Source organism: Myotis nattereri, assembly GCF_964212035.1.
Source record: "Myotis nattereri genome assembly, chromosome: 12".
NCBI classification, from domain to species: domain Eukaryota; kingdom Metazoa; phylum Chordata; class Mammalia; order Chiroptera; family Vespertilionidae; genus Myotis; species Myotis nattereri.
The window spans coordinates 71,397,978-71,410,905 of record NC_138087.1 but is presented as its reverse complement, the minus strand read 5'-3'; the positions used below and the strand labels follow the sequence as shown (position 1 = coordinate 71,410,905).

The following is a 12,928-nucleotide window of genomic DNA, read 5'->3' as shown; positions in this document are numbered from 1 at the left end:
CACAGACAAACTCTATAAAAGAGGAGCAGGTCTGTCCACTGGCAAAGATATTGTGGCCTATTCTGGGTTTCTTTTATGGCTTTGATGAATTTAGCTCCATGTTCCTCCTCCCTCAGTTCCTTTACCTTCTTCTCCCAATGCCAATAGATGTGTGTGGGTGTGGGGGGGGGGGGCAGGAAAGAGGTGGTGGTTAGTGACTGTTGGGTACAAAAGTTAGAGACAATATGGGAGTCCCCTGGGAAGTGAAGCAATGGGTCACCTACCTTCCGCCTTGTTGTCATCCACCAGTGGACAGGCTGTCCTCAGGGTCACCGTGCTGAGCTCCGAGTGCCTCCCCCGTGTGTCCACAGCGTACAGAGTGAACCTGCAGCACAGCAAGAAAACAGAGCACCGGGCTGTGGCTTCTGAGGCCCCGGACAAGCAAAGCAAAGAGGAACCTGGGCCACAGCACAGGTGTGGTCGGGAACACTCAGGCTGCAGGAGAAATGATTTCCAAAAAAAGATCATTATAAACCATTTACTGAGCACCAACTGCCTCCTGGGCCCTTTGCACTTAATCTCTTTATTTACAAGCAAGCAAACCTGGAAGGCAGGGATTATTATCGCCTGCGTGTCACCTCCGAGGAAACCCAGACTTAGACTGCACATCTTTCCATGGACTCATAGCTACTGAGGAGCAGAGCACTTGAGAAGTGAACCCCCATGCTATCCTAGATAGCTGGGTGCACTCACCTACCTTACTCCATTCATTTATTTAACTTATTGAGCATTAAATGTGTACCAGAAATTATTGTAGGAAAGTGCTCAGGTTATAAAGATGAGCAAGAGATTCAAGGTCCCTGCATGCATAAAGCAAATCAAAAAGTAAACAAAATATTCTATTAATGGTAAATGTGAGAAGTAATATAATAGGAGAAAGTGAAGAAGACTAATGTGGAGGGGAACGTAGGTGCTTTAGACTGTGTTGTCCATGGAGGACTTCAGGTGGAGAGCAGGACTGGGCTGAGAACCGAATAATGAGAAGCAACTGGCTTACAGGAGGAAGACCTGGGGGAAGAGCCTTCCAGACAGGGAGAGCAGTAAGGAAAGGCCCCGAGGAGAGAAGGAGCCCAGGCTGTTGGAGGAACAGGCAGCGGGTGTGGCTTTAGCAAAACGATGTGAGGTGCAAGGTTAGTGGGCACCTGTGGGAGTCTCAGTGTTATTCTAGGTACAAGGCATGTCCCCACCTTTCTATGATGTCGCCCGAGGCTCCATGCTGTGCTAGGGGATGTAGACAGACAGTGTGGCTTTAAAAGGAAAGAGCTGGAAACCATGAACCAGGTAGATTCGGGTCCAATCCAGCGCACAGAATTCTTTCTGGAGCAGTCCCTACCCTCTGGCCTACCTTGAGAAGGCTCTCTGACCCTTTACACCTCCAGATCGAAACGTTCTGTGGTTTAAACAAAGTCTAAAGAGACTTCCAAGAAGAGGGGAGCCTTGAAGGCCAGGAGCAACCTGAATAGGACTATTGAGCATCTGAGTGTCTTGTCTCTGTCATGCCATCCTCTTTCATCTGTCTTCAAGGACAGAGGCGGTAGCGAGCGTGGGAAGAGGCTTCCCGGGGTCAAGTAGAAGAAACTATGGTCTCAGGGGGCCTCTCTCCTTCCCTCCTTCCCCAATACCTCAGCTCACCTCATGTTATATAAAAAGGGCTAAGACTACGGTCTCCAAGTTGCAGAATGATGAGCCCTGATTGACCGCAGATGTTAGGCACTTAATAAATGAGTTTATTTTACAACTTAATTAATATGTACCAAGACTTTAATATGTGTCAAGCCCTGAGCTGAGCAGTTTTACCTGCATTTTTACTATTAATTCCCCCAAACAATCCTAAAAAATAGCCACTATTACTCTATTTTATATGAGGGTCAGGAAGAGGAAGTAGCTTGCCCAGAACCACAGAGGAATTCCTGGGACTGGCGGGTTAAGCCTAGGTTTGTCCGACTCCAAAGCCCATGAATTTAAAAACTGTCAGCCGGCCAAAGGTCTGTGGATACCAGCTCTGTATACATATAATTCCCTTTGGTACGCTCACCTAGCTCCAACTATAATGAGGCAGTGCCATTTCTATTTAAAATAAATAATCGCATTTATTGTCTCCATCTTTTAGAAGAGGAAACTGAAGATAAAAAAAAAAAAAAAAATGAAGCAATCTGTCCCAAGTCACAAGGTTAGATAAAGAAAAGAGCCAGGACTTGTAGCTGGGTCTGTCTTACTTTAAAGCCGTACCCTGGACTCTCAACTCTTGCTGTTCCACATCTACCCTTGCTGGCTTTGGGGATCTGGACTGGGTGATCTACACGGGCCTTCCAAGCATGGATACCTGGTGGTCTGATGCCCCAAAGGATGTTTTTACAAAAGACGCCATGAATCAGAACTTCTTGGTACAAGGGTCACAGTAAGCAGAAGCCAGTATCTTTATGGATAAAAGACCATTTGTCGTGTGTGTGTGTGTGTGTGTGTGTGTGTGTGTGTGTGTGTGTGTGTGTAAACCTCCTTAAAATAGCCCAAGTTCTCTTTTAAAGAACTGGGACATACTTAGCCCATCCCAGAAATATGTTTCTAACCTACTCCTTACTATTAATACGGAATCTCATTGTAATTGAGACAGTACAGTAGCAACGTCCTCTCTGTGCTTCCTCAGTTGAAACAGCAAGCAGTGGGAAGCTGACATTCTTGGTGCACAAAGGAATTTATCAGTCCATCAGGCCAGGTATGTATCTGTGATGCCACAAGCCCAGCTGGCAGCGAACCCCATGACCATACATACATGTTCCACATCCTCGGCTGCAATGGGACATGCCGCTGGGCCGGTGACAGGCCCACAGAGACACCTCCTCGCACTACAGGAATGTCAGCACTGAGCCCTCTGGCTGCAGAGGGCCTTGGGCCAGGGGTGGAGGAGGGATCGCCCAGAGCCCTGGTGGCATGCTGTGCGGAAGCAGGAGGAGCCTTGCAGCCCAATGGGCATCCACTGGAGTGGTGCTCACTAGCTTCATGCCTTAGGCTAGTTGATTATCCTCTGTGATCCCAGTCTCCTCGTATGTGAATCAGGAAGAAAACAGTCCTTCCCTGCACAATTGTCAGCTCAGGTGCAGGGAACCCAGCACACTGCCCCGTTGTAACGCCAGGCATGGCTGCCAGCTAAAGAGTGCTCACAGGTACTGGGCCATTTACATGCATTATTCCATTATTATGAGCTGGGTACTGTGATTGTTTACATTTTGCTGATAAGGACATTGGTTGCAAAGATGTAAGTAATTGACCTATTATTACATATTAAGTAGCAACAGGGGACCAGACCGTAGATCTGCCTGAATCCAAAGATTATGTTCTTAACCATATTGCACAATAGTCCCCCCTTACCCAAGGGATATATGTCCTGTGACCCTCAGTGGATGCCTAAAACTGCAGATAGTACCTGACTCTATGTGTACAATGTTTTTCCACACATGCGTACCTACAATAAGATCTTTTAGGCAATTTCATGGGTAGAAGGTTTGTTCTTAGCAACCTCAGCATACAATTTTTTTTCTTTCCTTATTAAGTTATGAACTTTTTCCTTTTCAACTAAAGGAAGCATGCTATGGCTCCTCCTTGGCACGTCCAAATTGCCAGCATCACTACGCTGGTGCTGTGGGGCCTTTATGAAGTAAAATGAGAGTAACAAGCACTGTGACACCATGAGAGTGGATCTGATACCCGGCGGCTACCAAGTGACGCACAGGCGGGGCGCGTCTACGGCATCAGGTGTCGGTGACAGGAGGCTGCTGTCCACCTCACAGCACAGCGCGCGTGGATGTGAAACGTAAGGGCTCTGCAAGGTGCGTTCAGATTGGGAAACCTTGCGGAGGGAGGGACTGAAAGCAAGATCGCAAAGGAACTTCAGGATGTGAAAATAAGTAGCAAAGTACGGGGGCGGTCAGGACAGGGTTGGGTGACACTGAGAAGTCCTTACTACCCATACCATAACCCATCTAGAAAGTGGAGGAGGCGGGATCCAAGCCCCAGCCTGGGTGTGCACTTCAGCGTGGGCACTGCCGCGTCCCTGGCATGGAACCCAGCACTGTGTGGATGGTCGGCATGCAGTAAGTATTTGAGTAAATGAAGGGACCCCAGCCTGGCACATCTCGTTTCTCAGTGTCAGTGTCTGCCTCAACAATATGGGAACAGGGCGAGGCTGTCTCTAGGAGGACCATGCGGAAGGATGTGTGAGAAGGGGCTTGTGAGTTGCAGATTTTTATATAGACCATATAACAGCACTTATTTGTGCAACAGTACACGTTTGAAAAATGCTTTCTTTGAGTGGGAGAGAAGGGGATGCGTTTCAATGGAGGGAAACATTAAAGGCTGCAGTGAGTGGACTCTGTGAATGAGCCCAGGCATGAGGAGGTGGATTCTCTTTAACTCTGCTTCCCCATTGGCTATGCAGGTTTCCATGGTGCTTCTGCAATACATCTCCTCCACCGAGAGGGTCCAGGGTCACCTCTCTGCTTAGCCGGGCAGCATGAATAACGGCATGTTGGGAAGAAGGAGCCTCAGGCTTTCGGGTTATAAAACCTGGGGAGAATTCTTGCTTTCCCCTTCACCTTCCCTGAGCCTCGGTCTCTGCACCTGTCAAATAGGGTGACATTATCCACATCTCACACATTGCGGATCAGGACTCAACGATATAATGATCGGGACAGGCCTGGTTCAATCCTTGCTCCCTAAGAGGTAGCGGCTGTTTGTGTTATGAGAGTAACCGAAGGTGTCAGGGGAGGCCCAGGATGGAGGCGGCCTGGGCCACCCTGCCGGCGGGGGCAGAGGGGTGGAGAAAGAGGAAGATGTCAACCTCACAGGCCTGGGTCAAAAGTCACAAGGCCATACGCTTTCTGCCTGTCTCAGCTGTAATTGAAGAACTGTTCCAGAGACACATCTGAAAGCTGTTAGGGGACCAGGCCGGGCCTGGGGGGCCCTTTGTGAAGGGAAGAGTGTGGCGGCCCCTGACGGGGAGAAGGAAGAGGGAAAGGGAGGGGGAGAGAGAGAAACAGACCCACGTCCACGCTCACTGGAGAGCAGAGTGAGCGGGGAGAGAGAGAGACCGAGAGGGAGCAGCCAGACCGCTGCGTTTCCCAGGGATCCAGCAGGGTGCCGGCTGCCTTCTGCTCAGTTCTTCCATTTTCTTTTTGCCCCACTGGGACAGGCTGGGAGCCATGCAATTTGAACTAGGACTCCTGAGCCATCATAAACTCCACAGCCTCATGTTACAGTGGGGGAACTGAAGCCCAGGAAGGAAAGAGACTTGAACAAGGACCCACACTGGCTTTTCCAACTCCTCCTCGTGTTTCTTCGATGGCCGATTTTGGTCCCATTGCACCCGTGGGCCCTTGTATTATAGAAGAGGTGCTCCGAGGATGAAGTGCGCTGGGCTGCGTAGGAACCTGGCACTCCGGGCTCAAACCCTCTGATCTTGTTTCAGGAGAAAGAACACTGGCCAAGGTGGCTGAAGCCCTGAGTCCACGTCCCAGCTTCTGCACAGATGCCTAAGGCAGGAGGGTCTTAGTGTACTGGGATCTCAACCCTTGGGGAAGTGCCTTGGGACTGACTAGTCAAACGCAAAGTATCGTCCATGTTTCTCCAACATCCTCAAGACAAAGTCTAAACCCCTTACCAGGGGCCCTTAGTGCCACTGCATCATGTCCATTCACGGGACAGTAATCATCACTGAATTGCAAATGAACTCTGGCCACGCATCTACCCTCATTTACCAATCTGTTTGCAACTCTGATCCACAGCAGGATCATATCCAGCTGCCAATGATTCTGGAACACAGATTCCACCTCTGCCTTTGCACATGCTGTACCCTCTGTTGGGGCCACCCTGTCCCTTCTCCACTGGACCCTCGCCACCTTGTCCTGGAGGCATCAAACTTCATCTCCTCCGGAAAGCCTTTGTCCCTGCAAGAGGCCCCGTTAGAACATATGCATCCGGGCAGGCCAGTGCCCATACACCTGTCTCTTGCCCCAAGAGTAGGTGAATATCTTCAGGACCCACCTCTATCCACCTCCACCCCGGGCTCAGCTACCTAAACCATGAGGTGCCTGGCAAATACTTTCCAGAATGAATGACAGACTGAATGAGTGCCGCAGTCAACTATGAGGCAGTGGTTGCCTTGTGTGGAAATCAGTTTTTCCATCTGTAATAGGAACAAAATGTGATGACACCGAAGGGTCGTGACAGGAGGCAGAAGAAGGGAACAGCTGAAAGCACGGCTTTGAAATCAGGCGATGTGGTTTTAACTTCTGGCTCCCTGTGTATTGTGAGACCTTGCCTCAGTTTACCCACCTGTACTATACGAATCGTACTATTCAATCCTGCTCTGTAGGGTCCTCTTTGGAATGAATGAAACGTGGTATGGACGTGCTCGCCATGATGCCTGGCATGTGCTAGCCCTCCATGCGAGACGGCGGTGGGCATTATTCTCAACAGTGTTATTATGATGCCACGGCCCAGGGCCTGACTCCCTCACCCAGAGCAAGCTGTCCTGGTGGACATGAGAGGAGGTGGGTGGGGAGGAAGCTGCTGTTGGTCCCATCCAAGACCCCAGGCCCCGCACGCAGCAGGGGTGAGAGAATGAAACTGAGAAGTTAATTGGCAGTGAGAGCTTCTCACGGATCTGACAGGGGGTAAGAGCCGAGACAGGGCCCCCGAGGCCCGCGTCAGGACGGTCCCCGAGAGTACGGGGGAATGCGTTTGAAGTCTCCAGGCCAACGCCTGCTCTTCCCCAGCCGCCACATGATTTAGGCATTCTGGGGAGGCAAAAGTCTCCTCGCTGATTTGAAGGGAAACAGATGTTTCCAGGCCAGAAGCCCTGGTCTTGTAAAATGCTCCTCCTCCCCGCTCCCCCCGGCTTCGGCAAACAACCTCACTGCCGCCCCCCCCCTCCTCCCCGCCCACCTTTCAACCACCATCACTCCCCTCCCGCTGTTCCCAGCACAGTGTGGTGGCTCAGCTCAGGGCTGGGCAGCTGGATGGCCAGAGGCACCCAGCCGCCCTCCTCTGGGTCTCGGTCTCCTGTCGTCACAGTGAGAGAACTAAACCAGGATCAGCTCTGAGGGACAGGCTAGATCTGACACGCTTCTAGGGACTGGAGGGTTTTCCCTCAGAAAAAGACAGGGTTTTCCATTCCAGATTTTTCTCTATCGCAGCATATGGCACAGAACATGTGCTTGAATGTCAGATGGGTTCTAATCTCAATGGCATTAGCTACTGGGCAAGCAGCAACTTAACCCTGGGCCTTGGTTTCCTTATCTGTAAACTAGGGACAAGGGTTCTAGCTCATAGGGTTGTGAGAATTAAATCAGAATTCAATCCCCTCGCCCCATATGTTAGGTTTCTTATGAACAACACTGAATACCATCCCTCTTCCCTTTGCCTACACAGAACAGCCTGGGCCTCGAGCAGGTGCGTAAGAATGTTTGTAGTTTATTATTGGCTAGTTGGGAAACTTGCTAGGCCCCCAACAGTCCAAAGACTCGGGGTCTGAATCCTGCTCTGCCTGAGGAATAGAAAGAGCATTCTCGTTCCATGACCACAATGCAGCAGGGTATGGTGAGCATGGTTAGAACTACCCAAGTTCAAATGTTGGTTCTACCACCTACTGCCTTTATGACCTTGGGCAGTTAAATAACCTCTCTGTTCTTCAGTGTTTCTTATCTTTAAACTGTGGATGATACTATTACCACCTTCAAAGGGATATTAGTGGGATAAAGAACTCAAAACACACCTGCGTGTTGCTAAAATTGTTAATCTCTTCTATGATGGTCTTAAAATGAGCTCCTCCCCCAATTCTTTGACCTTGCTCCCACTGAGAGGCGGAGGATGCTCTATGTCCTTTTACCTTGAATGTGGGCAAGTTCACAAGCACTTTGATTAATAGAATACAGCAGAAGAGACATGGGGTGACGACTGAGTCTAGGTCATAAGAGGCTACGAGACTTCCACCTTGCTTGCTGAAACACTCTCGCTTGGAGCCCTGAGACACTGTGCAAGACATCCCAGTGTGAAGACGCCATGCCACATGGAACAGCTACTCCAGGTGCCTCAGGGTCCCCATGTTAGGGTCATCCAACCCCAGGCTCCAGATGGATGTAAGAAGGAGCCTTCAGGTAATTTCAGCCCAAGTAGCCAAGTCAGCCCTAACTTTTCAATCATAAGGCCCCAGACTTCACCCAGCAAAGACAGTCCAACCTGCTGTGCCCTGTCTGAATGCTGGGCCCACAAAATCCATCAGCATAATCAAATGGTTGTCTTAAGCCGCTAAATGTTAAGGTCATTTGTTGTGTCACCAATGGTAACTGATGCATCTAGAGCAGGGTCAGCACACTGTGGCCCATGGGCCAGGCTGGGTCTGCTGCCTGTTTTGTCAGTAATGTTTGAATGGACCACTGCCACACTCATTTACTTACGGTGTATGTTCTGTGGGCGCTTTTGCAAGACAGGGCAGCGCTGAGTAACTGCGATAGAGACTACGCGGCTCACTTGCCTGAACTGTAGCGAGAAGTGCATTGACCGTGGTTAGAGCTTGGACAGTACTTAACATAAGATCGTTTGCTTATGTTATCGTGTTTGATCCCAGTGTTAGAAATCATTCCTGTTTCACACATGGGCTCATTGAGTTCGGATAACTGTCCAAGGACACAAAGCCCTTCTGTTTCCAGGTCTAATGCCCAAACCACCTGCCAAAGATCTGAACTCCAGGTGGGTTCAGACACTGAATGAGCAGCGTGACCCTGGGCACTGCCCTGGGCTTCCCAGCCTGGGCATGAGGGCACTGGGAAGATGGTATGTATGGACCGGCTGCCAGAATTCCCATGTCCAGTTTTCCCTAGCTGGGTGCTGGCCACCAGGCAAAATATCTCTCTTCTCTTTTCGTCCAGGAGTGTCAAAGTGAGACCTGACAATGGACCCCTGCCCGGCTCCATAGGCAGCCCGTCCACTCCCGGCACCAAAAAACAACCTTCTTATCTCACATCTCGGGCATCAACTCATGCTTTCTACCAAGATAAATACTGAATTCTAGTGTCCAGCACAGAGAGGATGCCATGGTATTAAGGACTCAGGTCCTGGCTTCTACTTTGAAAACAGCCCTGTCTGAGGCATGATTGGGAGACCCTTCCTGGGAGAAAGGTGAGTCCGTCTGTGTTTGGACTCTAAACATCAGCTCCCCCCACTGGCACTCCCTTTAATCCCTCCAAATTCATGAGCTGTAATAGGTAAAGAATTTTGGTGGGTGTGGCAGCAAAGAGAGCTCTGAGTGGGGGCCAAGTCTGAAACCAATGTTGGTGCTAAGCTCAAGCACAGCCAAGAGCAATCTAGAATCAGGGCTAGACACCCACTGCTCTCCCTGAAATACGAGCAGCACCCTAAAATTCGCAGTGCCAGGAACTCAGAAATGGATGGTTATAGTGATGACATTTAAAATTAAATACAAATTGATTTACAATTAAAGCAGGTTGGGTATATCTCCGATACCTAAGTGAGGAGTAAGTGGTTACCACAGCAGCATGTGTCTGTACCAATGAAAACATGCCAGGCGCCTGGCACTCCACTAGGCAGCTGGCACTCCACCAGGCAGGGGAGACACTCTCATGGAGAATGAGCGTGGTCCTTGCTTTCGGGGAGCTCACAGAAGAACAGGGAGATGGCCAAGTGCACAAGAAATGGGATGCAGGGCTATGAGCACTTCAGTAAAAATGTATTCTTGCCTCTACCCAAGTTGGTGTGTCTCTTCTTCCTTTTTTAAAATACCAGATTAAGCGTGGGACATGCAGGCCACCTGGATCCTCCATCAGCTGTACCCCACAGGAATGTCAACCACCTACAAGAATCTCAATTTTTCCTATTAAAAAAAATGGTTGATGATCCTTACCCTCCCTACCAAAAGCCTTAGAGGAGTGACTATACCAAAGGATTTGAATATAAAAATACTATGCAAATGACCTGTTGAAGTTCATTCATTCATCTGCCAAGTACAACCTGACCCCTCATGAAAGAAAAATCCAGGTTAGCATTTTACTTGGCTTCTCACAGCAGTCCTCATCCTTATCCTTCCTTTTCTTCTTCTCTGTCCCTTCCCCTTCTCATCCTCCATCTTTCCTTTTTTCATTTTCAGGGAGTAAATGATAACACAAAGTTGGAGGGTGTTCATTGTTTGATGGGTTGTTTTAGGACAAAGACTAATTTTATGGTTTCAAGTCAAGGAATGAATTAAGCATGGAATGCCTGACTATTCTACCTCAACTTGTAGTCCTGGGATCTTTAAAGCAGATTGTGGCCTTTTTCTTATCTTTATTGTGTACTGGACAGACTCTAAAACTCAGATAAAAACCAATAATTTTCAAGTGATTTCAGAAATATTTTGCAGGAAAGCATAACTTGGAAGTATGTTGGATTGAGAGACAGAGGGCATGACTTGTAGGTTTAACCTTGTTGTTAACAAGCTACATGGCTTTGACCAGACTGTTTGATCTCTCTGTGCCTCAGGTACCTCTAGATAACCCCACAGGGATGCTATGAGGACCAAATGGTCATTATGGATGTGAAAGTGGCATAGAGGTTCCACACACGTTTCCTGGGCACCTACTCTGTATCAGACCCAGTCCTGGGAGCTTTTATACAGTCGTCTTCTGTTCTCTTTACAAGTGCCTGAGGGGTGTGTGTTATTAAATCCATTTTACAAGGAGGCAAGTGAGCCATGGAAATTTGAATTGACTTTTCCAAAGGCTGCACGGATATGGTTCAGCCAGGCGCCGGCATAGGTCTCCTAACTCAAGTCCAGTGCTGTTTCCAAATAGATAGAATTATTAGGTATTCATTGGTCCCAGCGGGGTCTTGAGTCACAGTTCAGAGGAGGTTAGTTTACTAGGAGGATGAACTCCATGTTCCTAACTTTTGACAAGAAGGAGTTCTTAGTACAGGAACACCATCACCCGTACCCCCCTTTCTCCTCACCCTAAGGTCTCTCTCTTCCTACATGGTGCCTTTTGAGACTGTGTTTTGCCAAAGCCACGTCCAGAGGAGAGGAGGCCAAGCAGAGGCCACCAATTTGGATTTACTCTTGGACGGTAAGTTAGGGAACACTATGGGCAGGATGATTCTTATTCAGTTCACATTAAGCTCAGTCTCCACATCCTGTGCGAGCTGTGCTTTCTCCCGTGGGTGGAGGGATGAGTGTGGGCAGAAAGAACAAGCCTGCAGTTGGAGTCTAAAGGGCTCAGTTTGTATCACGTCTCCATTTCCTATTCCCATCGTCTCTGAGAGCCTCGGTTTCCATACCTGTAAAAGGAAGTCAACAATACCTGACTCCCAGATTGTTGTGAGGAAGAACACAGAAAACATCTAGGACAGTGCTTGGTACAGTCAGTGTTATCTTGCTGGTCTTGCTTATTTCTGGTACCCATGTCAGGTAACGTGGGAATAATGTGTCTTGAAAATCAACCCCCTGGACAAAGGTAATCCTCCAAAGGGTGTTATAAGCAGTAAGGCCATTGTTGTCCCTAAGTTTTAGCTAGAGCTTCAGCTCAGCCACTGGGTGTGTAGGGAAGTCCCACCAAGTCTCTGAGCCTCAGTTTCTTCATCTGTTACATTTTGACTACAGTAGTAGTATGAGAACCAGAGACAACGCACACAGTGAACGCTGGCTGAGATGGGTCTGAACCCTGGGCTCCCCTGCCTTTGCCCCTGGTCAACAGTATGACCTTGGATGAAGTCCTTCCCCATGGACCTTGCTTCCTGTACCAGATGAATTTACCAGTGATTCTAGCAAATGTTAACACCAATTAATTACCAACCCTTCACAAACTCTTCCAAAACTGTAAAATGTATGAAGTCAGTATGTATTACTTTGATACCAAAACCAGACAAAGTTACCACAGGAAAAGTCCAATATCCCTTATAAATACAGACACAACAAGATACTAACACAATCCAATAACACGTAAAAAATTGTACACTATGACCAAGTGGGATTTATCACAAGATTCAGCATATGAAAGTCAACCAATATAATACATTGTATTAATGGAATAAAAGGACCCAAATTACATGATTATCTCCACAAAGAAAAAGCTTTCACAAAACCCAACACCCTTTCATGATTTAAAAACAAACAAACAAACAACACTCAACAAACTATAAATAAAGGGACCTTCCCAGACGTGGTAAAGGGCATCTGTGGAAAACCCATCGTCAGCATCATACTTAATGGGAAAGAGTGAACGCTTCCCACTAAGATCAGGAGCAACACTAGGATGTCCACTTTGACTATTTCTATTCAACATTGTACTGAAGGTTCTAGGAAGGGCAATTAAGCAAGAAAGAGAAATAAAAGTCAGCCAGCTCGTAAAGGAAAATGTAAAACTAACTCTACTTGCAGATGACATGATCTTTTATATAGAAAAACAAAGGCATTCACAAAAATAGATCTTAAAAAATTCAGTAAGGTTATATACATGTTAAAAGATTTATAAAAGTCAACTATATCTCAATATACTAGCAGCAGACCACCAGGAAATAAAATTAAGAAATAATTACATTTACTGTAGCATTGAAATAAAACACTTGGGAAATTCAACAGAAGGACTGTAAGATATATACATTAAAAACTACAAAACATCATTGAAAGAAATTTAAAAAGATCTAAGTAAATGGAAGGACATCCTGTGTTCATGGGTGGAAAGACAACATTGTTAAAATGGAATTAATCTCAAATTTATCTATATATTCAATACAATCCCTATCAAAATTCTAGCTGGTTTTGTTTTGTTTGTTTGTTTGCAGAAATTGACAAGCTACTCTAAAATCATCTTGGAAAAGATAACAAGGTTGAAAGACTCACACATCCTGA

The 12,928-nt window shown here is 47.6% G+C and overlaps 1 protein-coding gene across 2 annotated transcripts in view; it reads right to left on the bottom strand.

Moving 5' to 3' along the window:
* The window catches only part of ASTN2 (astrotactin 2), a gene marked incomplete at its 5' end in the record, with an annotated part of 643,478 nt that overhangs the window by 15,944 nt on the left and 614,606 nt on the right, over positions 1-12,928 (bottom strand). For both annotated transcript variants that reach the window (XM_081102944.1, XM_081102945.1), the window contains one exon: positions 264-364. In XM_081102944.1, coding sequence (XP_080959070.1) covers positions 264-364 — 101 coding nt within the window. The remainder of the gene's footprint in view (positions 1-263; positions 365-12,928) is intronic.